Source organism: Rana temporaria, chromosome 5, assembly GCF_905171775.1.
Source record: "Rana temporaria chromosome 5, aRanTem1.1, whole genome shotgun sequence".
Classification (NCBI taxonomy): Eukaryota; Metazoa; Chordata; class Amphibia; order Anura; family Ranidae; genus Rana; species Rana temporaria.
This window is the reverse complement of record NC_053493.1, coordinates 309,975,989-310,002,278: the sequence shown is the minus strand read 5'-3', so window position 1 is coordinate 310,002,278 and position 26,290 is coordinate 309,975,989. Positions and strand designations below refer to the sequence as shown.

Sequence of the window (26,290 nt, the reverse complement as noted above, 5' to 3'; positions counted from 1 at the left end):
AAGACCCCCGAAGGCAGAATAAGACCCCCGGAGAGCGGGAGAAGACCCCCGGAGCTGGCTAATAAATTATTTTAAAAACCTGTGTTGCGTTTTTATTTTATTGACACTTTTCCTCCCAGTGAATAGGTAGGGGTACGATGTACCCCATACTCATTCACGTAGGGTGGGGGGCCGGGATCTGGGGGCCTCCTTATTAAAGGGGGCTCTCAGATTCCGATGAACCCCCCGCCCGCAGACCCCGACAACCAACGGCCAGGGTTGTCGGGAAGAGACCCTTGTCCCCATCAACATGGGGACAAGGTGCTTTGGGGTGGGGGGGCGCAGTGCCCCCCCTGCCCCAAAGCACCCACCCCCCATGTTGAGGGCATGCGGCCTGGTACGGCTCAGAAGGGGGGGCGCTCGCTCGTCCACACCCCCATTCCTGACCGGCCGGCATGCTCGGATAAGGGTCTGGTATGGATTTTCGGCGTAGGTGTTCCCCTTAAAATCCATACCAGACCGAAGGGTCTGGTATCATCCTGGGGGGAACCTCACGCAAATTTTTTTTTAATTTGCGCGAGGTTCCCCTTTAATATTCTCTGCACACCAGCCGCCCCGCAAGTCGGATCATCTTGATCCGACTTCTGGTGCAACCTCTATTCAAATCAATGGGCTCCCATAGAGAACCATTGATTTTGAATAGAGAAAGAAACGCAGGACGAGGCTTACAGCTCTAACGCTGGAGCTTCAGAATGCACTGGTCCTTAAAAACGGCTCAGCCATCTACAGCTCAAAAATGTCATGGTGGGCAATTTTCACGTGTCGTGCTTGGGGCACCCCATTCACTTCAATGGGCTGCTCTATGCATGTTTGTCACCCAAAATAAGCTGCTGCTAGAGTTTAAGTTGCTAAATGCAACTACCTTGATTGAGGTTACCATCAGGCCCAAGACGAATGCAAAAGTATTTTTCATGGTTTAGAATGAATATAGGAGATGTTATGTAGATGCTGCTGCAATCCAAGCACTTCTTTACTAAGAAGATTGCAGAAAAAGTAAAATATGTAACAAAATATAATAAATGTACAGCATTTATACTAAATAATAATAATAAAAGCAGCAATATTATTACCTTCACTTATTGCCAATATCTTTGCGACATAGGAACCATCAACTACATATATAGACTCGCGATCAGGTACTTTAGTAAGTTTGATTTCAGCTGTAATTGGGTCAATGGTAAACCAATTATCAGGATCATATTCTTTTGCATACCTATTATAAAAATATATGGGACAGAGATTATACATGTTCACATACAAACATTTGAAATCTTTATGAAGTTTAAATGTAGAACTTATTTGCAGTCAACACAAAACCATCCATATTCAGGCACCATATAAAATTATATTGTACCATAAGTAGTGCATAGTTACACATGTCCAGGCTAATGTACGGATCACTAGGCATCTGACTGGATTACTTAAATAAAACCCAGGTAAAAGGTAATTTAGTATTTTCTGGTGCCAGTAAACAATCCAAAAGAAAAAAAGAAAAAGGAGGAAAGGTCATTAGAGAGAAGTCAAACATACTGAATAAAATCTTTGTCCGGGACTTTCCCTGGAAAGTAGCAAAGTACTTCCTGCAAGCAAGTCTAGAGCGTCCTAGTTGCATATCTGCAGTGTGAAATCTCAGGCACTGCTGCCTGCAACCCAAAGTTTTAATGGGTGTCAACTGTCAAGTGAGAATTGGGAATGTCATTTCTGTGATGCTTACTGTTCTCCTTGCTGGAAGCAAGTAGAAAATATGCGGCGAAGAACAAAGCATGGTAAATCAATAATGGGTAAGAGAGCTGCAAAGAGACCACAAGCAAAAAACTGCTGACTTTGACTTCTGCATGTTTTTTTAGGGTACAGCTTCCAGAGTTCAGTTCCTCGTTAGCTTAGCTTTTTTATTTAGGGGTAGTGGGTAACAAGGTTTGCTTTAAAAAGTTCACGTTTACCAAAAAACTGTCTACGCAGGTTAAGTAGAGAAAAAAAAAAATAAGAAAAGTGTAGGCCATTTACAAGGTATGACAATTTAATTTAAAAAAACAATATTATTTACTTTTTGCTATACTAAATATCCCCCAAAAATATATAAAAAAAATGTTTTTCCTCAGTTTAGGCCGATACATATTCTTCTACATATTTTTTGGTAAAAAAAAAAAAAAAAAAAAATCGCAATAAGCGTTTATTGATTGGTTTGCACAAAAGTTATAGCGTCTACAAAATATGGGGTAGTTTTATGGCATTTTTATTAATATATATATTTTTTAATAATATTGGCAGCAATCAGCGATTTTTATCGTGACTGCGACATTATGGTCGGACACATCGGACACTTGACACAATTTTGGGACCATTGTCATTTTTACAGCGATTAGTGCTATAAAAATGCACTGTTACTGTGAAAATGACACTGGCAGCGAAGAGGTTAACCTCTAGGGGGCGCTGTAAGGGTTAAGTGTGCCCTAGTGTGTGATTCTTACTGTAGGGGGACGTGGCTGGCGTGTGACGTCATTGATCGTCGTTCCCTATGCCTGGGAACAGACGATCAGTGACAGGCTCACTAGGAAGCACAGGGAAAGGTTTATTTACACTTACCTCTCCTCGTTCTTTAGCTGTGACCCGATCGCGAGACAACGGCATCGATCGGGGGCGCGGTCACCGAGCTCAGAACCACAGGATATGTAAATAACCCGTCACTCAAAGCAAGGGGACGGAAAGGACTTTTTATTTAGACAGGTTTTTATCTGGAAGTCTGTTAATTTTCACTGAACAATAAAAGAGGATTGCTTGGAGCTGGATTAACTATGTGTGGCAAGACTGGGCACAGATGATAGGAAATCTTATTCTCTACATTGTGACATCAAAAAAATTTTGGGGGGGTTTACATCCACTTTAAGGGGTTAATGGCTGTGTTGAGTTATTTTGAGAGGAAAGCAAATTGACACTGTTATACAAGCTGTACACTCACTACTTTACATTGTAGCAAAGTGAAATTTCTTCAGTGTTGTCACGTGAAAAAATATTTTCAAAAATGTGAGGGGTGTACTCACTTTTGTGAGATACTGTATGTACCTCCTGAAGCCTGATGGAAAAACGGATATGTTTTCATTCCATTCCGCCTTGTTTCAAGTACATTACTAAGACTCTTCCAGCTCTAACTGCCTACCCCCACCATCACAGGAGGAATCTCTCAAACCTCCGCACATGTGTGGTACACCATTTCATTTGTCGCTGGATGATGCCTACTCACTTGAGAGGTATGTAAATGGCCTACACCTCTAGCAAGGGAAATATTTAGCAGTGTTCAAAGCTGCCCAGTTTGTTCCCATCTACAGGTGCCACTTACCTGCATAGGCATTTTTTGGCAAATGTGAACAAACCTTTTAAATACAAAAATCCGGGGTTAATTGTTGTCATTTTCATTACTTGTTTAAACTGTACCTGCAAGCACGCCAAGAGAAGCACCAGGGATCTGCAACTTTTTTTTTTTTAACCAAAGTTCTCATAAAATTGAACTGACCTGTTTACTGTATCAGAGGAGAAAACAAAACAAAAAAAAAAAAACACACACACACAGAGAACATACTTACTTAACATGTTCTGCAATCTTTCCAGTGTCAGCATCAAATGCTTGATAAGAACCAATTACTGAGTCTATAATTGTCTTTCCTTCAGCCACAGCAAGGTTCTTCTTTCTTGGCTTAAATACAGGTCCCTCACGTAAATTCTTCACCTTCACTCTAATGGGAACAGCTTTTACTCCGCCTCCACCGCCACCGCCGCCGCCGCCACCTCCACCTCCACCTGTCATTCCACCGGATGAGCTACCTCCACTAACTAGGTGCATAATGGAGCTGTGATACTGTGCTCGGTTTGAGACAACCACACTCAGCTGTGCATTCTGCATCATTTCATAATCTGCTTCCTGAAAATAGATGTGTAATATTTTAAGTGAAATAGAACACAAAAAAACACTTTAAACTGAAGCAATAATAAAAAAAAAAAAAAAAACACACACATGTATACAGTAGCTGCTGACTTAATTAGCTACAGACAAAGGCCCGGATTCACAGACACTGGCGCATATTTATGCCGCCGTAGCGCATCTCCTTTACCCTACGCAGCGCAGAGAGGCAAGCACTGAATTCACAAAGCACTTCCTCCCAAATCTGCGCTGGGTTTCTCAGGCGCAAGTCGGCGTAAGTGGAAGTGGGCGTGAGCCATGCTAATGAGGCGTGACCTCATGCAAATGATGGGCCGAGCGCCAGACAGATACGTATCGCCAACTGCGCATGCGCCGTCCTGTGGACGCATCTCAGTGCGCATGCTCACAATCAGGTCGGAACAACTGCCTAAGATACGTCGGATCACTGCCTGCGGCGTGAACGTAACCTACGCCTAGTCATATTCACGTCCTACATAAACAACGTAAAATACGTCGGCTTCTGTTCCCTGGTGCAGCCCTTTGCATGGATGCTGCCGAGTTACACCTCCTTTATGGGGCATAACTTTACGCCGGACGTATGACTTTATGCACACTGCGTCGGACGGACGTACGTTTGTGAATCGGCGTATCTCCCTCATTTGCATATGTGAATAGAAAATCAATGGGAGCACCAAATACGTCCAGCGTAAATATGCGCCCATTCTACGGCGGCGTAGGCAAGTTACGTCGGTCGGATGAAGCCTGTTTTTAGGCGTATCTTAGCTTTGTGGGCACGGCGCACAGATACGACGGCCCATATTTGCACTTAGACGGCGTATCTTGAGATACGTCGGCGCAAGTGCTTTGTGAATCTGGGCCAAAGACAGTTAAAGATGATGTCCATGTTTTATGTCACTTTAAGTACTTGCCGACCTGCCGCCGTCATTCTACGGTGGCAGGTTGGCTCTCCTGCGCGAGAGCCCGTCATACTACGTTGGCTCTCTCGCAGGCTACCAGGGGCGCGCGCTCCCCCCCCCCCCCCCGACTCGCGTGCCCGGCAGGCACAATCGCCGCCAGGCACACGCGATCGCTCGTTACAGAGCGGGGACCAGGAGCTGTGTGTGTAAACACACAGCTCCCGGTCCTGTCAGGGGGGGGGGGGGGAAATGCTGATCTTCTGTTCATACAATGTATGAACAGAAGATCAGTGGTTTCCCAAGTGAGGCCGCCACCCCACCCCCCCACCCCCACAGTAAGAACACACACAGGGACATACTTAACCCCTTCATTGCCAGTGGCATTTTTATAGTAATCCAATGCATTTTTATAGCACCGATCGCTATAAAAATGCCAATGGTCCCAAAAATGTGTCAAAAGTGTCCGCCATAATGTCGCAGTACCGAAAAAAATCGCTGATCGCCGCCATTACTAGTAAAAAAAAAAAAATATTAATAAAAATGCCATAAAAATACCCCCTATTTTGTAAACGCTATAACTTTTGCGCAAACCAAACAATAAACGCTTATTAGATTTTTTTTAACTAAAAATATGTAGAAGAATACATATCGGCCTAAACTGAGGAAAAAAAAATTTTTTTTTAATATATTTTTGGGGGATATTTATTACAGCAAAAAGTAAAAAAATATCCTTTTTTTTTTAAATTGTCGCCCTACTTTTGTTTATAGCGCAAAAACTAAAAACCGCAGAGGTGATCAAATATCACCAAAAGAAAGCTCTATTTGTGAGAAAAAAGGAAGCCAATTTTGTTTGGGAGCCACGTCGCACGACCGCGCAATTGTCAGTTAAAGCGACGCAGTGCCGAATCGCAAAAAGTACTCTGGTCTTTGACCAGCAATATGGTCCGGGGGTTAAGTGGTTAAATATATCGTTTGGACCAAGCTGGGTGGCATTTATTCACAGAATACAAAACTGCCTATGAATGGCTGAGCATCGCTCAGCCAGACTCCGTTTTGTTACATGCAATACATACAGTGCTTAGAGACACTGTAGCTCTTCCTGATGAAAATCATTTGTTTGGACCAGCTTGGTCCAAACAAACTATTCAAAGTGACATGAAAACATGGACATCAGCTTTAAAAAGGTACAAAATATTATTTGCTCTGCATGTGTCCTGATTCAGCCGATTTTACATTGCCATAGACTTGTATGAGGAGATCAGCATTTCTGAAGCATCAAGTACCTTTGACAATGGCCCTTACGACTGTTTGAGGAGAAGTCATTTGAGCATTTTTGGATTAAAAATATTATTTGTTTCCCTTCTTCTGAAAACAAAACACTGGCAAATCAAAGCATATAACTGCAGGGAGCAGCAGTGGCCTGTTCAAGCAATCATTGCTATTTATCTCTAAAAATGGCAATTACCAGCCCCCCCCCCCCCCCCCATTCATTATGAAGAGTCTGTTTGGGAAGTGTGCCGTTATTTGGCTCTGTAACAACTGTGGTTATTAAATGACATGGTTAGTTTTTTGGGCCCCCTTCTGACCCTGGAATAGCCAAGCATATTATTCAACTTGCCAATAAAACTAACAAAATTGAAGCAACGGCTGTCTTTAACATCCAAGTATCTTAGCATATTTTAATCAGTTTTCTTACCTTCACCAGCATCAGTACACCTTCATTTGTTTGCTCATCGGTTATGATCTGAAAGTGGCCCCCTTCATTTCCGGATAATATAGTAAAATTAGCAAACCAGTTATCTGTAAATTCTTCATCGTCATCAAGTGCTTTCATACGCAATATTTCAACACCCTCAACATTTTCTTCCACTTCGCCTGAGTACTGAAATAAGAAAAACACAAGGGAATTAGATCATATTTTCCCAGTGAAAAACGGAGGATATTCAATATGGTAGTGTGCAAATTTGTCAAATGAATCGTACATTCCATAACAAGTCATGTGGTCTTTCAGGTGTGGCAGGATCACAGTTGAGTCTAAGACCCCATACATACCATTAGGTTTTCTGCAGATTTTTGTCTTCAAAATTTACCAAAGCCATGTAGTGCAAGGGCCTGCCTGATTGCATACAAATTGAAACTCTTAAGGTTTGACCTCATATTACATGGTTTTGGTAAATCTGCAGAAAATCTAATAGTGTGTATGGGGCTTTAGACCTGGATGGTAGCACCACATGACCAAACCATTGCCACTAGTAACAAGGTTGGGAACTGGACAGATGTAGTACTTTTATCACAAGAAAAAAAATTTGGCTCTCGTGTTCGGCTTTTGCACACACAAGAAATAATAAGTCTGGCGAGTAGAGTACTACAAAATGTTATTACAAAAGCAATTATTAATTAATATTATATTATTAATAAGTCATGCATTAATAGTAGTGCTTTCCACCAGTGTGAATGCACGGTTATGTCACATTATAAAGCATATTCATTATGTTTCACTACCAAGTTCAAAGCACGCTACATGTATGTACATATGCTTTTTCTTTTTTTTAAAGAACACACCTTCATAAGACACTTCACAATAAAGCCTGTCATAACTACATATGCAGTTCATCCGAAAAAAATTGTCTAATGTAGTTTTGTGGATTTACACTGCTTTTGTGGTTGACCTGTAAAACAACAATATATATTCAAACCATAGTCTCACCTCTTCTTTTTCGAGAACAGGAATGTTGTCATTTACATCTATAACTTTGACTTTCACTTTGGCTGTTCCAGCAAGACCTCCATTTGGATCTCCATCCCGATCTTTTACTTCAACCTCCAGCATGTAGCTCGCTTGTTGCTAAAAGATAAAAGGTTAGTCTTTATCACAGAAGAATACATGCATTGTCAAAAAACCTGTGCCTGTATAGATAGGATTTAATGGTGCATGTTGACATTCCAGAGGACAATACCTACTACATTTGAATCAGCATGAATAGATGTATCTGGATGATGACAGCACTGTTAATGTATGGGCCCATGTAACCTTTTAAGTATTTTCTTCCTGATTTAAAGCACACCTGCCAGGGAGAAATATGGGGGCAGATCTCCGTCAAAAACACTGGCTGCCTGTTTTATTTAGGCTGCCCATTTGACTTTCCTGCTGAGTCACTGACCCCGAAATTAGGAGTGCAAATCAAAAAAAAAAAAAGAAGTCAAAGCAACGCAGAATGCCCCATTCACAGATTCAGGATTAGTAATTCACACAAATAAAAGCAAGAGGTTTAGCACGATGACCAGGTAACTAGTATTTTGAGAAGGAGGGGGTCTGCAATGACAGCCTTAATGTTCTTGTGGCAAGTTTTGCTCCTTCTGAAGGTGCCAGCTGCCTGGCTGTCATGAGGATCCTCTGATTTCCATACTTTCTAATTCAATGAACTGCAAAAAATATGCAAAAACAGGGAGTTCTGATTTCACTTATTGCATGCTTGCTTTAAATCACAGACTGGAGAAATGTCAAAGCCAAAGAGTCACGCAAATGGCATTTAAGGAAAAACCTATGAAGTCATGACATGCCGGGCAAGCAGGGGGAATGGCCACATACAGAACCTAATATTTTGAATTCTTCATTACACATAATTGTTGCAGTGCCACAGACAGTTTGGTTTTTGGAAACCAAAGATTGTAGGTATGTGATGTGGTTTTGGAAATCGTGTCATAACCACCAGACAGCTAGATCTTTAGCTCAGACCATATGGATATGCTGGTATATATTCTAAAACCACACACTTCAGATTATGCATATACTTTAGAATATAGCAATTCATACAGAGTGTGCTTGAGCTACCACTAAATCCACCACAAACTGATATTTCTGTTATGGTTGGACTGGAACTAGGTGCCAAGGTTAAGGGCTCCGGATGTAAAAAATAAAAACCAGCAGTGAAGCGCGATCCACATGCCATGACCAAAGGCAGGTAAATCAGGGAACTTACGAGAAAAGATTCTGCCAATTAAAGTGTTACTAAACCCGCAACAGTAAAATAAGTCTGTATATGCAGTAAAGCATGCTGGGTTTCAGTCACTGTGGAACCTAAGGGGTTAATCCTGCGCATTGTGTAAAAAGGCTGTTTGATCCTGTCTTCTCTGAATCTCCCCCTCTTCGTGTCCAAATAATCTGCTGATCGTACAGAGCATTGGGGATACTCTGCACATGTTCAGTTTGGTGTATATTGCTAGAGAGATTTTCTTTTTCTTGGGAATGTGCATGTGATCAGCACAGGGCCAATCAGCACTGATCAGACAGGGTCAGGGGTCAGGGCTCATTGGACAATAGGAGAAAAATCCGCCTACAAGCTTTAACCAGACACAGAGAAAATCCATACGACCGCTATATACTGCCAAGAAATGGTATATAGCAGTTTATATTTACTAAAATAACAGAATTTTTATAACAGCTTACCTGTAAAATCCTTTTCTTGCAGTACACCACGGGACACAGAGCCAGTCATTACATAATGGGTTAAGGGTCACCAGCGGTGATTGGACACTGGCACAACCAATTGAAGACAGTTCCCCTCCATATAACCACTCCCATTAGGGAAGTACCTCAGTTTTGTAGCAAAGCAGTAAGGTTCCCATAAGAAGGGGGGACCTCTGTGTCCTGTGGTGTACTCCAAAAAAAGGATTTTACAGGTAAGCGGTTATAAAAAATAGGATTTTTATAACAGCTTACCTGTAAAATCCTTTTCTTGGAGTACATCACGGGACACAGAGTCTTAGTCATTACTAAGTGGGTTATATTCCACCTTCAGGTGCTGGACACTGGTGTAATCAATTAGAACAGGAAGTTCCCTCCCTATATAACCCCTCCCATACTGGGAGCACCTCAGTTTTTGTCGCAAAGCAATAAGTGTCCCAATATCCCTAAACAAGAGGGGCGGGAACTATGTGTCCCCCGTGATGTACTTTATCTTACAGGTAAGCTGTTATAAAAATCCTATTTTATTTATCGTACATCACAGGACACCATCAGAGTCTTAGTCATTACTAAGTGGGATGTCCTAAAGCAATTCTTACTGAGGGGAGGAAGACACCAACAACGCAGACCGCCATCAGACATGAGGACCTATAATGCTGTTTGCAGCATACTGCGCCAAAAAGGCTGCATCCTCCCGTCGTCTTATGTTCACCTGATAGGGATTAGTGAACGTAAGTACAAACGACCAAGTTACGGCCTGGCCAATCTGAGTCATAAAGGCTTGGTAATGCACCATGCATGAAGTGCCAACTATCCTGGTAGGGTGCACCCCAAAAGAAACTGGGGGAGCCCTCTCAAACCACAAGCCTGCATAAAACCTGATGAATCAATACTTGACAATAGTTAATTTAGACGCTGCCTGCCCTTTCCTGGGGCTTCCTGGTAGCGCAACAACATCAGTTTTTCCATATCGGAGCAGCCGTTTCAGATAGGTCTTGACCTCTCTTACTCTAACGAGAGAGCGTGTAGCCATTTTAAATAGCTGATCCGAACACTGCCCGCCCACATCTAGGGTCTTCTGGCAGTAAAACAAAACGTTAGATTTTTTTTTAAACTGCTCTCATCTTTATTGAGAGAAAGCAATAACCTTTCCTTCCGCGGACCAAGGTCTTGGAAAAAAATAAAAAGGAAGGCAAGAATATCTTGATTCAAATGAACACTAGATCCCTCTAGTAAATAAGGTTGGGTGAGGATTTTACATCACCCTTCTTGTAAAAATAATTAAGTATTGCTCTATACAAAGAAAGTTGCCAATACTTCCTTTACGGAGGCAACCGCAACCAAGAACACCAATTTCCTCTTTAGACGGATGAATGGAAATCATGGTGCATCAGCCCAAGGTGCTGACTCTGTAAGCCAGCAACACTAGATCCCATCCTCCGAGCACGGGGGCGACCTAACTGGCGGACTTATACCCGTCACCCCTTGTATAATGGCCCGGATCAAGAGTGTGACACAAGCGATCCTTGAAAATATTGACAAGGCAGAGATCGGATCCTTGATGGAACTTAAGGCTAGCTTCATCTCCTTTCCAATGTAGGAAGGCAATAATTTTACCTATGACATACTACCAAGGATGCCACCCCTTGGTTTCACACCAGGAACATGGGCCTTCCAGATCCTAGGATATCTGGTCCTGGAGGCCAGCTCTCCTGTATGAATCAAGGTAATTGCCGCTGATACTGAAAGCCCCGATCCTCAAGAATGCGGGCTATAACAGCCAGGCCATTAATACCTCTGTATGCAAGACAGGATGCAACCCTGCGAAGCAGGCCTGGACAAGCTGTAAGGGGCCCTGGTTCCTCTACGATCACCTCTGCTTTCCCTGCACAGTCAGGTCGTATGGGCTATACCAGAGAAATTAGGCCAGCTTCCGTTCTCTTCTGATGTAGCACGGAAGCCACGAAAGTTGCGGCCCTGGGGGGAGAAAACACATAAACCAGCGACAACTGGTCCCCCAGGATCACTAACGCATCTGTCCCGCATGCGGGTGGATCCTTTGTCCTTGACACAAAGTTGTTCAATTTCTTGTTGAACCTGGACGTCAACACCCTTTATGTACAGGGTACCGTTTCTGCGACATTTGGTCAGAAAAAAGTCGGGGTGTAGAGGTTAATTCCCTGGACACAATTGTAGAAGGCTCCAGCGAATCGCCTGCCAATCTAGTATTCCATGAAATGACGATTGTCAATAGGCAAAGCACAAGCTCCTCCCTGGTAAACAAAGCAAACCACTAGAGAGGCATTGTCAGATTGTATTCAGACAGAGCAACCCTGCAACCTAAACATTCAGGCCCTTAAGCCAGATGCTCCATCCATAGCTCTAGAAAGCTGACAGATAAGGCTCCCTTGGAGCTTGACCACCTTCCCTGTGCCGTGGTCTCTTCCAGGCCTGGATTCTATTCCTAGAGGCCAGCCCTCGCAACCTGCTCCCAGGTAACGGGTATGAAGGATCTTCCTTTCTGCCAATCATTCAGTTAAGAACCATCAACTGCAATTCCAGCATATCCCTGGGACCAGACTCCTAGGATAATGCTAGGTTAGGATCCACTCGTTCCAGGCCGATAGAATAAGGTTTATATCAGCCTTGAATAAAACTTAGCATAGGGAACTGTCTTTGAATGAAGCCGGCATATTCCCTCTAGACTGGGATCCTAACCCAGGAGATCCTGAAAATTAACCATGCTGGACTCCCCTAGGCTCAGCCATGCTACTGACTGATCTGTCAGCGGGAGTTTGCCATCACTGCTATACCCTGGGCCGTTAGACCTGCTAGAGGCAGGCCCTATCAGCCTTGTAAATAAACACACCTACAAATAGCTCCCCATATGTGCATGTGGCAAGCTTTAAGCCATATGCCTCTATGGAAGCATGTGGTCATGGAGGCGTGTGATCATGGAAACATGAATTCATACCAATATGTTTTCGGCAAAAACATAAAAAAGGGGGTGTGCTGCATACACGCATACATATAGCATGTGAGCTATGAACAAGCAACTTGCAAGCAAGTATGCGCTATGAACGTGTTATGCAGCATTGTGCAACACGTACCCCTGCAGACACGTATTCCTATGCAAGGCCAAGGAATCCTGTATAATTAAGGAAACCTAATTATCATGCCTCCTAATGCAAAATCTAGGCAAACATGCATCCTTAAGCGATTCAGCAATTTTCATGCGATCCAACATCTATGCATCTTAAGCACTCCTGTGCGGACAAGGACCCTTGTGTGACCAAGGATTCTTGTATGATCGAGCACCCCTGTGCGATCCAGCATTTTTATGCAATTAAGCATTTTAATGCGATTTTTGGCATTTCTGCGGACACAGCCTCTGTGTGACCAAATATGCCTGAGTAATCCAGGACTCGGGTGATCAGATAACCATGTGTGATCCCGCATCTTTATGCACTCCAGCATCTTTATGCGATTTCAGGCATTCCTGTGGAAACAAGCCTCTCTGTGTGACCAAATATCCTTGGGTAATCAAGGACTCGGGTTATCAAGTAACAATGTGTGATCCCGCATATTTATGCCCTTGAGCATTTTTATGCGATTTTAGGCATTCCTGTGGAAACAAGCCTCTCCGTGTGACCAAATATCATTGGGTAATCAAGGACTCGGGTTATCGGGTAACCCTGTGTGATCCCGCATCTTTATGCCCTTGAGCATTTTTATGCGATTTTAGGCATTCCTGTGGAAACAAGCCTCTCCGTGTGACCAAATATCATTGGGTAATCAAGGACTCGGGTTATCGGGTAACCCTGTGTGATCCCGCATCTTTATGCCCTTGAGCATTTTTATGCGATTTTAGGCATTCCTGTGGAAAACAAGCCTCTCTGTGTAACCAAATATCCTTGGATAATTGAGGACTCGGGTTATCATGTAACTATGTGTGATCCCGCATCTTCATGCACTTTAAGCATTTTTATGCGATTTTAGGCACTTTGCTGTGAGTAAACACCCTTACGTGACCATGTAAAATCATACAAACAAAAAAAACATGTTTATTTATGTGATCAACATTTAAAACATGCTCCGTTACCTGTTTTTACCCCACATGCATTTTGAACATTCCAAACTCATGTATTTCATGCTAACATGCGGACTGGTAAAGAGGCAGTTATGTTCTGCAGATGTGCGACTCTGCAAACCTGCGACGTTAGCCATGTGCACAGCAGAAACTGCATTCCCCAGTTGTGCATTCGGTTAGCCTGAAGCCAACCCCAGGATGAGGACCTTATGGAGACAGAGGCTCTGGCCGTCTAGGCTGAGGGAAGTTATATGCAGCTTGAATCTCTGAAAAGACTGCATCTGCAACCAGAGCTTGTGGGGCTTCTGATTCGGCTGACACCTGTTTATCTCTCTGACAGTGAACCTTCATCCTCAGGTTTTTCAATCCCCTGGTTTGAGGATTTAGAGCAGGGAAAGGGACACACACTGTTTTCTGCTTGTGAGGATGCTGTGAATATAGCAGTTAACCTCTTATAGACCCATAAACGCAATGCAACAAAACATATGCAGAGTGACTGCAATGTTGGGGGAGGCTGCAACGCCTGACAGGGCTGATAGCTCATTATGTGAGCTGTCTTAAACCTCTACAGGAGAGTATAGTATCATGCAAGCATGATAAAGGGCCACCAGAATCAGGTGGTGATACCCCTGAACCCTCTTTTACGGGGAGACAAAAAAGTCCTAAGCCAAAAGCAGAGGAACTTAACCCTGGTGCATCAACAGCTGAACTTAGTCTAGCAAATAATGCCTGCTAATCTGCACAGCTAGATGCTGAGTAGGTGTCTTAGATGAATCTGTATCCAACCCCCACGAGGTGCTTACGTCCTCCAAGCTACTGTGTCCCCCTGGCTTTACAGAGCTCTGACGTCTGGACCTTTGGAAGGGGCCGCCCAGCGTCTGCACCATGAGTCGGCGAGCACGTGCGCCAGCGGCAACCACATCGTCCCCCCGCCTACAAAGGGCGCCCCCCCCGCACACGCGCGCATATGGGAATTGTGGAGGCGGGGGGAGAGGGAGATCCCCCAAGGAGCGCCGTGGACCCGGACTACGAGGGACCCCCCCCATCGTGGCAGAGCCTGAAGCGGAGGAAGTAAGCCGCACCATAGATCAGCTAACTTTGAGCTTCCATTTCTGGAAAGCATGGTAAGCGAAACACCAGGCATGTCTTTTTACTGCCTTTAGTGGTGGAAAACAGATAAGAAATGCAGCTACTCAAGACAATCCTTTGCATAGGACTTAGGGGTACCAGCCTTCTGAAGGGGAGATCTATGGGTACTACAGCTATCCTGTCTAACAGACATAGTGGTTTCTTTGCCCAGGCACATATACATTATAGGCAAGACCCAATAGCCTGTTCAGCAGAGGACTAGGACCAACTAGGGGAGGTATATGGGTGCCAGAGCCCTCCCGTCTTAAAAGACATAGTGGTTAAGTTGCCCATGCATAGAAGCATAAAAATACCCATAATCACCAATGGAGAACCTACTGTCGGACCAAGTCCCGTAGGTACCTCCGCTTACCTTTCCACGCTGCAGGGTATTGCAAAGCAAGAGGCCCAGCCTTCACTCCTCACCGTGGGTATTGTCTCAGACCTTCAGGGACCGGGGTCCATGGTCAGGAACACCACTCCCCTGGACCTATAAAGCACCCTGGCAGCAGAAAACATTTGGTTCCTTGGTAAGGCACAAAGTACTGGAACCCATGGTCCAGCCCTCTGAAGAGAGGCATTATAGGCAAAACCTTGTTCTTCGTACCGAGGCCTGGGTACCGTCCACTTTGGCTATGAAGCACCTTGGATGGATCCGGGTTCTATGGAGGCTTTTTAAATCCAGCATGGATCCCTCCAGTGGAGCTCCTCAGAGCACATGTTTACTCGTGACCAACACCTTAGACACTGGTAAAAAAACTGAGGTGCTCCCAGTATGGGAGGGGTTATATAGGGAGGGAACTTCCTGTTCTAATTGATTACACCAGTGTCCAGCACCTGAAGGTGGAATATAACCCACTTAGTAATGACTAAGACGCTGTGTCCCGTGATGTACGATAAAGAAATCCTGTTTTCTTCGTACGTGATCGTACATCACGGGACACTGAGCCAGTCATTGCATAATGGGAAGTCCCAGAGCAATGCTCAATAAAGGGTGGGAGACACAGATCAAGCAGGCTGCTTACGGACAAGAAGCCCTATACTGCTGCCTGCAGCACACTATGCTCAAAGGCGGTATTGTCATGTACTTTCACATCTACTTGATAGAGCTTGGAAAATGTATGGACTGAAGACCAAGTGGCAGCTCTGAGTCATTGAAGCCTGGTGATGCACTGCCCATGAAGCACTTATTGCCATGGTCGAGTGCGCCTTAACAGAAAAAGGAAGAAATCCTGTTCTTTAAAAGAGGAAGTAAAGCCTCTTTTTCTGCAAAAAAAAACTCTGCAAGAGAAAGGCATAATGAGCTAGTATGCATAGCATACTAGCTCATTATGAATGACTTACCTGAGATCAAAGCCCGCAAAGAGCTTCTCGTTCCCCTCCACCGCCTTGTTGCCTAATAGTCTTTTCCGTGTATCGCCGCCCCGCCGCTGTGACTGGCCCGAGCGGCGATGACGTCACTTCCCTGCTGTCAGAATACAGAAATCAGCTCTGCAGTCTATTGCGTGCAGTGTCGACCAAGCAAATACCAACAGGGTGGTTAAATATAAGTTCAACGGTAGATCAACTTCTGTTCCAACCACAGTGGCCACACATGGATTGAAATTCAGCCGATCCCTGCTGAACCACCTGAATTTTGACCCATATATAGCCAGCTTAAGTTTACCCTGTCACTTCATAACTATACAGTATACACAAATGATTGAATTAGAACATGAAGTTTATAACCAAATTTGGGACACCGCTAAGTCCTGTTCTCAAAATGCTTTAGATGGAGAACATACAATTACAAGTTATCCTTTGATGGCACATGGTGCTAAGCTGTTTAGCTTGTGTAATACCAGGTTGCCCATCTAACTGCTTTTGTGGCTGCTCAGAACCAGGTACTGTATGTTTTACGTTTTATATGATGGTCATATCCTATTGCTCAAAGCTTCTGAATACAGAATCCTATCAATTCTTTGCATCCTTTCCAAAGACTGCTACCTATGGATCTAAGCAAAGCACTTCTGAATTTAAAACCAAACAGGATTTACAAGCATCAATTTGCACTCACGATCCATGTTCTGACAGCTATGAAACAGACCATTATAAAAGGTGTGACTTACTCAAAATGACTAACTTTTCACTATGCGATTACTGTCAATTAACACTACGCAATCTCTTTAAACTGTTAAAAATCATTCTGGTAGAATAAACCTACAAAATGTTATTTGATACAAGACTAAAATATCAGATTCTAGAATTCCCGGCACAGCACTCAGACCGCGAGAGAGGGGAACTACTCCTAGCTCATCAGTGATCTTCTATATTGGAATGATCAAATAAATCAAAGTTCATGTACTTTCATGTAGATTGGATACAGATCTGACACGATGGACATCCGGAAAGTATTCACAACACTTCACTTTTTCCACACTGCGTTCTGTTACAGCCTTATTCAAAATGGACTAAATTCATTTTTTCTTTTAAAGTTCAACAAACTATACTCCATAATGACAATGTGACAGAAGTTTGTTTGAAAATGTGAAAAAAAAAAAGAGAGAAGAGGGAAGGAAAAAAATAATCCCATGTACATAAGCATTCACAGCCGTTGCTCAATACTTTGTTGAAGGCACCTGTGGTACCAATAAAGACTAAAGTATTTTTGAATATGATGCTACAAGCTTGGCACGCCTATTTTTGGGCAGTTTCTCCCACTCTTTGCAGGACCTCTCAAGCTCCATCAGGTTGGATGGGGAGTGTCGGTGCACAGCCATTTTCAGATCACTCCAGAGATGTTCAATTGGGTTCAAGTCTAGGCCACTCGGACATTCACAGAATTGTCCCGTAGCAACTTCGTTATCTTGGCTGAGTGCTTAGGGCCATTGTCCTGTTGGAAGATGACCCTTTGTCCCAGTCTGATGCCCAGAGCGCTCTGGAGCAGGTTTTCATCAAGAATGTCTCTGTACATGTCTGCATTCATCTTTCCCTCGATTATGACTACTATTCTAGTTCCTGTCACTGAAAAACATCTCCACAGCATGATGCTGCCAACACCATGCTTCCCTGTAGAGATGGTATTGGCCAGGTGATGAGCGGTGCCCGATTTCCTTTAGACATGACACTTACCATTCAGGCCAAAGTGTTCAATCTTTGTTTCATCAGACCAGAGAATTTTGTTTCTCAAGGTCCGAGTGTCCTTCAGGTGCCTTTTGGCAAACTGGCGGGCTTGTCATGCCTTTTCTGAGGAGTGGCGTTTGGCCACTCTACCATTACCATGCAGGCCTGATAGGTGGAATGCCGCAGCAATGGTTGTTATTCTGGAAGGTTCTCCTCTCTCCACAGAGAAATGCTGGAGCTCTGGCAGAGCAACCATCGGATTCTTGGTCACCTCCCTGACTAAGGCACCTTTCCCCTGCTCGCTCAGTTTGGCCAGGTAGCCTGTTCTAGGGGAGACCAGGTGGTTCCAAACTTCTTCCATTTATGGATGGAGGTCACTGTGCTCATTGAGACCTTCAATGTCCAAAAAAATGTAAAATTCTGTATTCTGCCCCAGATCTGTGCCTCGATACAATCCTCTTTCAGACGTCTACAGACAATTCCTTGGACTTTATGGCTTGGTTTGTGCTCTGACATGCACTGTTAACTGTGGACCCTTATATAGACAGGTGTGCGCCTTTCCAAATCATGTCCAATCAACTGAATTTACCTCAGGTGCAGAATTTATAGCATGCACTGCACCCTTTGCAAAGCCGAGACCTGCCAGTGTCATGGATTGTTCTCAATCATCGTCTGGGAAGACCAGGTGATGTCAATCTCAAAGGTTTTAAATGCCCAGACTTATCTGACCTTGCCCCAACAATCAGCACCATGGGGTCTTCTAAGCAGTTGTCTAGAAAACTGAAAATAGTTGATGCTCACAAAGCTGGAGAAGGCTATAAGAAGATAGTAAAGCGTTTTCAGATGTCAATATCCTCTGTTCGGAATGCAATTAAGAATGCAATGCAATTAAGAAATGGCAGTCATCAGGAACAGTGGAAGTTGAAGCGGGGGTTCCGCGGGTATTTTTTTTTCTTTTTACATGCTTCTTGCGGTCTTACCTTGCTTGATCCGGCACTCGCATGTCCTAATACTAGAGCCACCAGCATAGTCTATGCACGAAAATATATTTTAGAAAAATGTGTGATGGACGTTTCCATCTTGCTTGTGGGCAGTCTGAAGCCCACAAGCGTATCCTTCTGGGATAAATGGCGAATTCGTAGCCGCCTGAGTCACATGACCCGCTTGCCGAGTCACGTGACCCGTGAGATAACGCGGGATTACAGTACAGCGCGTCTCCTGGGATTCTCATCACTCACTCCCAGGAGACATCGCGCTTGTCGGGGAAAAGATAATACACACCCACTCCCGCGGGGAAAGGATCACTGACAGAACACTGAAGGCTGGATTAGAAAGGTAAAGAATCTGATTTAAAAAAAACAACGGATTGCGACGATGGATAGTGGTTTGATTTAGAGAAAGTTGAAATTTAGGGTGAACCTCCGCTTTAAAGCAAGATCTGGAAGACCAAGAAAAATATCAGACAGAACAGCTCGCAGGATTGTGAGAAAAGCAATTCAAAACCCACGTTTGACTGCACGATCCCTCCAGAAAGATCTGGCAGACACTGGAGTTGTGGTACACTATTCCACTATAAAGAGATACTTGTACAAATATGGTCTTCATGGAAGAGTCATCAGAAGAAAACCCCTTCTACGTCCTCACCACAAAAATCAGCATTTGAACTTTGCAAATGAACATATAGACAAGTGTGATGCATTTTGGAAACAAGTTCTGTGGACCGATGAGGTTAAAATATAACTTTTTGGCCGGAATGAGCAAAGGTATGTTTGGAGAAGAAAGGGCACACAATTTAATGAAAAGAACCTCTGTCCAACTGTTAAGCATGGGTGTGGATCAATCATGCTTTGGGGTTGTATTGCAGCCAGTGGCACAGGGAACATTTCACGAGTAGAAGGAAAAATGGATTCAATAAAATTTCAGCAAATTTTGGATGGTAACTTGATGCCATCTGAAAAAGCTGAAGTTAAAGAGGATGGCTTCTACAAATGGAGAATGATCCTAAACACACCTCAAAATCCACAGGGGATTACATCAAGAGGTGTAAACTGAAGGTTTTGCCATGGCCTTCACAATCTCCTGACCTCAACATAATTAAAAATCTATGGATAGACCTTAAAAGAGCAGTGCGTGACAGACAGCCCAGAAATCTCAAAGAACTGGAAGACTTTTGTAAGGAAGAATGGGCAAAGATACCTTAAACAAGAATTAAAAGACTCTTGGCTGGCTACAAAAAGCATTTACAAGCTGTAATACTTGCCAAAGGGGGAAGTACAAGATATTAACTCTGCAGGGTGCCCAAACTTTTGCAGACGCCATTTTTTTGTTTTCTGTCATTTTGAAAGTATAAATGATGGAAATAAAATCTAACTTTTTTGACATATTATAAGAATGTCTAATCTGTAATTTGATGCCTTTTGGAGATTTTTCCATCTTTCCTTGGCTTCGTTATGCACATTAATACAAATGTTTACCTGGGGTGCCCAAACTTTCGATCCCCACTGTATATTGCTAAACTGCAGTGTAGTCTGCAGTGAGATCTAGTACCAGGCTGTGTTGTCTGGCAGAAATGCCTTGATCACATCATTGGATTAGCAAAATTACAAAACCTTAGGCAGGAAAAACAAAATATTTGTATGTTAACTGTATTTATCAGTTTTTCCAAAGTACAGATTTAAACATCTATGTCCATCATATATTACCTCTCGGTCAAGTGTTGTTGATGTTGTGCGGACTTCACCATCCTTTGTCAGTAAAAAAAGGAGTTTGTCTCCTGGTTCTTGGGAAATTATTTTGTAGGCAAGCTTGGTATTTATGGTGTTAGGCTTATCCGCATCTGTGGCATTTAGAACCATAATGAGTGTATCTGGAGAAAAAAAAAAAAAATTAATAAATATCAGCAAAATTATATATTTTAGCCTCAGATTGTCTATATAATTGTAAATCATATGAAGATAATGTTTACAAGAACAGACCTACAATCCCTGCAGATGAAATAACTGCTCATGTTTGCCTAAATAATAAAAACTGTTTTTGTATAGGATGCACATTAAATCTCAGGTAAATTTTATAAATCACTACTCCATACAAATTAGTGCAATTACACATTCTTCGTGAAGATTTTACAAATAAAAGGACAACCAGCAGGGTCAGCCAAAAAAGGCTCTCCTGCATTTCTCAGTGCTGTCAGCTTAATGAGATGAGCACAGACATGACGTTGCCAACGTACTTTTGATCCTTCCTGGCTCTGAAGTGTGGCAAGTGTGTGAACGAAAAAATAAGGCCTAGTGCAGTGATGGTGAACCTTGACACCCCAGATGTTTTAGAACTACATTTCCCATGATGCTTACCTACACTTCAGAGTGCACGAGCATTATGAGAAATGTAGTTCCAAAACATCTGGGATGCCAAGGTTCACCATTACTGGCCTAACAGAATCAAAGTAAAATGTCCTGCCATTGCCTCTCTTCGCCCTAAAAAAGGGATATTTGTGTTGCCATTATGCTGACCCAGTGGTTCTAATACTTTCATTCATTGGCCCAGGACAAGTATGTAAATAAGAAATTAAAAAAAGTGAGAAGATCCTTGTCTGAATACTTGTTTTGTATTTGTGACAGAAATTATTGAAGCGAGATAGTAAGCAGGACTGCCAGGGAACAGGTATTTGCTTCTCTCAGAAAAGGTTTCCTTTCATATACTAAAGTCGGCTGCTGTAATCAAAGCAACATACTCCTACTTCCAAGTTTAGAGGGCGCTTGTATGCACTCCCATTGTGATCTTACACTGTGGGAGCCTGTCAGCCGGTCCCAACCAATGATTCTTGGAGAGGTTTTGCAGCCGAAGGTAAAAATTATAGTCTTTTTCAAAATTGGTCAGTGGTGATCAAATACTACCAAAGAAGTGCCTTGTGTGAAAAAAATGATATCCGTTTAGTTTGGGTACAGCGTTGCATGTTCGCGCAATTGTCAGTTAAAGCAGTGCAATGCCGAACAGCAAAAAATTGCCGGAGCTGAAGTGGTTAACTAAAGATGCCTTTTCGCCATGGAGTCCCCAGTTTGATATGGCGTGGCACAATTTATCAAAATGAAATGCTTGCATGATAGCAGCTCTGAGACGAGACCTGCCCTTCCAAGTTTTGGCTAGGGTATATACAGAAGTAGTATGCAAGTAAATGATCAGTCCTAAACCTGTGTATACACGACCATTTTTCATGTCATGGAAAAAACGTTTTTCTTGACGCGATTCTCGTCAAGCCTGCCTTGCATACACACGTTCGTAAAAAAAAGAATGCTTGAGCAAAGCGTGGCGACGTACAACATGTATGACGGCACTATAAAGGGGAAGTTCCATTCGGATGGCGCCACCCTTTGGGCTGATTTTGCGTTAGTAAAAGTTTGGTGAAAGACGATTTGCGCTTTTCAGTCTTCGTGCTTTTCAGTCTGTTGCAGCATGACGAATGTGCCATCTCCATTACAAATGCTAGTTTTACCAGAACGAGTGCTCCAGTCTCATAACTTGCTTTTGAGCATGCGCGTTTTTTTCCGTTGTTAAAGCCTACACACGACCGTTTTCACGACGTGAAAAACAACAAGAAAAAATAGAGCATGTTCTAAATTTTTTATGGCCATTTTTCACATTGAGAAAAATGCTCTGGAGCCTACACACGATCGTTTTTAATTAACAATTTAAAAAATTGCATTTTTCACGTCATGAAAAACGGTTGTGTGTACACAGTATAATAGTTTGGACAGCAGTATCATCTTTTAAAAGAAAAAAGTTTGCCCGGTCACCCTGGTCAGTTAACAATGACATTCCATTGGTATGAAGTCAGCTAAAGTAAAGCCATACCCATGTCCTTAAATGGCCCCTTAACCAGGATTTGGAGGCTGGAGAGTCCAAGGGCGTCCCATGCGCAGCTTTAGTGCAGAAGAACACAAAATTGTCTGCCAGTATTTTCTGATAACATGCTGCATTAATGGCTGACACCACTATGCTTCACAGTAGGAATGGTATTCTTGTCACTATATCCTCACAGCTGCCCGCTGTCTCATAGCCCTAAACTGGAAAAGCTGCTCTCCCCCTACCCCTGAGGCTCTGCATGCCAGGATTAAGGATGTGGAGCTGATGGAGAGAATGACTGCCAGGATACGGGATAAGCTGGAAGCCCACGACATTGTCTGGGAGCCATGGCGCCTTCGGGAGGACCCACCATGATCAGGTGAATGAGCTGCCACGATGAGCCCTCTCCCTTTTTCTATCCCTCTTTTCTTCTTTCTATTGTGAGTACCCCTGTGACTCTCTCCATGTTTTATGGTTTGCAGCATGCTAGTGTATGTTACCAAGTAATAGCATTTTCAACCTCAGATATGTGTTAGATACTATTTAGGAACATGACGACATGAAGACCTGTAATATGCGTTGATCTGTGCCTTATTTTTTTATCTCTCCCCCTGCTATATCATATGCTCTTGTATGTTGTCTGCAACTATTTCCAATAAAAAGTTATTTGAGAAAAAAATAAAAAAATAAAAAGGGAAGGAAGGGACCAGGAACTGACATTTGCCAGCCCTTTTCGCCTGCTCTCTATCCTGAAACAATCCCACAGAGGACCTGGGAAGCACACAGGTGGTCCCAGGCAGCACAAGAAAGGGAAACCTGGACAAGAGGGGCAGACAGGCTGGCATTTACTAGAACCGATCCCCTGTAGATTCCTCCTGCAGCAGCTGAAAGCAAGCAGGGGGGGGGAAGTGGAGGAGAAGTTGGCTTTTTGCTGTTGCAGGAGAGAATTACAGGGAATTGGTTCCAGTAAATGCTGCCCCTGTCCAGGCTCCCTTTCCTTCTGCTGGTCAGCGGCGCAGCATACCAAGTTGTTGCTTCTCTGTGCCACTCTACATGTGTGCAAGAAGCAGTTCAGGGGTCTGCAAGGAAGGGACGTGATCCACGGGTTGCCGACCCCTGCTCTGCTGTACATAAAAATCTGCCTACTCCACTCAAATCAATTTTTAATTGAACTGTTCTTATGGATATTATTAAAATACTACACTTACTTGTAGTAGACATCTCTTCAACTGAACAAACAAAAACTTCGCTGGTAAACACTGGACTGTTATCATTAATATCCTCAACACTAACTCGAAGATCTATAGCAGGTTCCACATCCTTTCCAGTCTCATCCTTGGCATAACCTTTTAACTAAGAAGAAAAAAAAAGAAGGAGGAAGAACAACAAGATTAAAAATGATTGTATAGTGAATTAATGATCTCTGGTCAGAAAATTGTTTAAATTAAACCTTTATATTCTACTATTAAGCAAATATATTGCATCACCATTTGAACAAGGGAAGAAGAATGTCTTTTAGATTAGATTTTACAAACTTAAACTGCTTTTTTATATAATGGTCATATTGAATTCTCCCAAAACAGTTTTAAGTGGTAAATATGAATTATTCCAATGTAATACTTTATTTCTCCTTATTAAAAATGGAACAACACGACTTTTTTAAATAGTTTGTATTGTTATTACCCAATTCATATAACACCAACATTGGGAAAATATTAAATTTGTTTATCATGTGTCATTGGGATATCACACAGACTCCAATTTAAGAAATCCACACTCAAGGTAAACAAAGAGGCAATACAAACAAATCCTAAGGGGTCATTACCCGTTAACGCACTTTTCCAGGAATCTTCCAGAGCAAGAGGCTCTTCTCTCACCTAGCACAGGAAACACATGATTCACATTATAAAAAGTCCCCCACAGCCAGCAGCCGCTCAATAATAACAAATAACCTAAGAGCCAGTTCACACTGGGGCGACACGACTTTGGGGGCGACTCGGCAAGGCGTCCTGAAGACGACTTCAGAGGCGACTTGCAAAATGACTTCTGTATAGAAGTCAATGCAAGTCACCCCGAGTCGACCCCAAAGTCGTACAAGAACCTTTTTGAATGAAATGGGACGCAACTTGTCAGGCGGCTGAGTCGCCTGACGAGTCGCCCCAGTGTGAACCGGCTTTAAAGGCTCAGATAATTAAGACAAGAAATATAACCATAGTGAAAGGGTAAATGTCCCCTAGACATCCACAAAAAAAGAGGGGGGGGGGGGGGGGGTTACGAACTGGCAATGTATGGAAGATTTATGGAAAAGTGAGTTAACAGGTAATAACACTGTTTTGACCAAGTCATCTTTCAGAGAGGACAAAATAAAACTAGGGCAGAACCACCGCTTGCAGTACCTTCCTGCCAAAGGTCTGATTTTGACATGAGAGCAGGTCCAACCTGTAGCGTTTCACAAACATCTGGAAACTGGACCAGGAGGTTTGCGGCCTTGCAGATCTGGAGTGGCAAAGCTCGGCCTTTTCAGCCCACGTTGTAGATTCCGCTCTTGTGGAGCGAGTATTGACTTTTGAAGGTGGTGTCAACGAAAACGCTTGATATGCTTCACTGATCGCTGACTTCATCTAGCGATAGTATTTTTTTACTCTCTCCAGCCCTTATTGGGCCAGGAGAACAGCACAAATAAACTAGGGGAGGATCTCCAGTCTTTTGTACGCTCAGTGTATGCAATCATGCAACGTCTAACATCCAGTTTGTTGAATTCTGCTTCTTTAGAATATTTCAGATTTCCACAAAAACAAAAGAATTTTGATTTCCTGTCTGAAAGTTTGAAGCCACCTTGGGAAGGAAGGCTGGATCAAGTGAGAGGGTAATCTTGTCTTATGAAATGATACAAAACAGTTTGGCAATAGGAGGGCCTAAAGTTCACTAATCCTTCTAGCTGAAACCAGCACCACCAGGAGTACTGTTTTTAGGGTCAGTAATCTAGAACAGTCCTCGAGTGGTTCAAACAGCTCTTTACAAAAGCTTTGCAATATGGTGGACAAATCTTAAAATAGGAACCTTCTGACTCCTGGAGCTCTTCTTCGCACTATTGCCATTAGGAATGGCTCTTCGATTAACCTCAGACTTAAAATTTGACAGAGGACTTTGGCTGGATTCACACCTACGCATTTTTAGTGCTTTTTGCATTTTTCAGATTTGCACTACAGAACATGTTCCATAGGAAACCAAGTAAAATGGACTGTAGTTCAAATCTGCAAAATGCCAAAAGCACAAAAAATGCATAGGTGTCAATCCAGGCTTTGAGAGTTCCGACTGCAAGACCAATATCTGCCCCCGCTTGAAGAAAATCTAGAACTGCTGGAATAATTGGTTCTGCAAGTCTGTTAACTTCATGCCACCAACAGGATTTCTTCCAGCCACCAACAGGATTTCTTCCAAATGTTATTGCAGACTTGATCCACTTTTCTGTTCTCTCATTTTTCCACAATCTGCCGAATATGGTCTCTTTCCTGCTTAGAAAATCTGTCAGTGTGTTCAGTTCTCCCTTCAGGTGCACAGCAGATAAGGACGGCAGTTTTATTTCTGCCCAACTTAGAAAATCTTCCGCAATACTCATAAGGTCCGCTGCTTTTGTGCCCCCCTGCTTGTTGATATAACTCACTGCTGTAATATCATACAAGAAAAATTGCACATGCTTTTCTTTTTTTCTATTAGGGCTGGACAAAAGGCTATTAGCCTTGGAGGAGTGGCAGGCCCATCGATTGTCCCAGACTCCTTGGACCATATGTCCACAC

At 43.1% G+C, this 26,290-nt stretch overlaps 1 protein-coding gene across 4 annotated transcripts in view; it reads right to left on the bottom strand.

Moving 5' to 3' along the window:
* DSG2 (desmoglein 2) overlaps positions 1-26,290 on the bottom strand; it is a 164,369-nt gene that overhangs the window by 23,191 nt on the left and 114,888 nt on the right. For all 4 annotated transcript variants that reach the window (XM_040354108.1, XM_040354107.1, XM_040354110.1 and 1 more), the window contains 6 exons: positions 23,702-23,846; positions 20,357-20,520; positions 7,577-7,714; positions 6,566-6,751; positions 3,618-3,952; positions 1,110-1,252 (listed from right to left, as the gene is read on the bottom strand). In XM_040354108.1, coding sequence (XP_040210042.1) covers positions 1,110-1,252; positions 3,618-3,952; positions 6,566-6,751; positions 7,577-7,714; positions 20,357-20,520; positions 23,702-23,846 — 1,111 coding nt within the window. The remainder of the gene's footprint in view (positions 1-1,109; positions 1,253-3,617; positions 3,953-6,565; positions 6,752-7,576; positions 7,715-20,356; positions 20,521-23,701; positions 23,847-26,290) is intronic.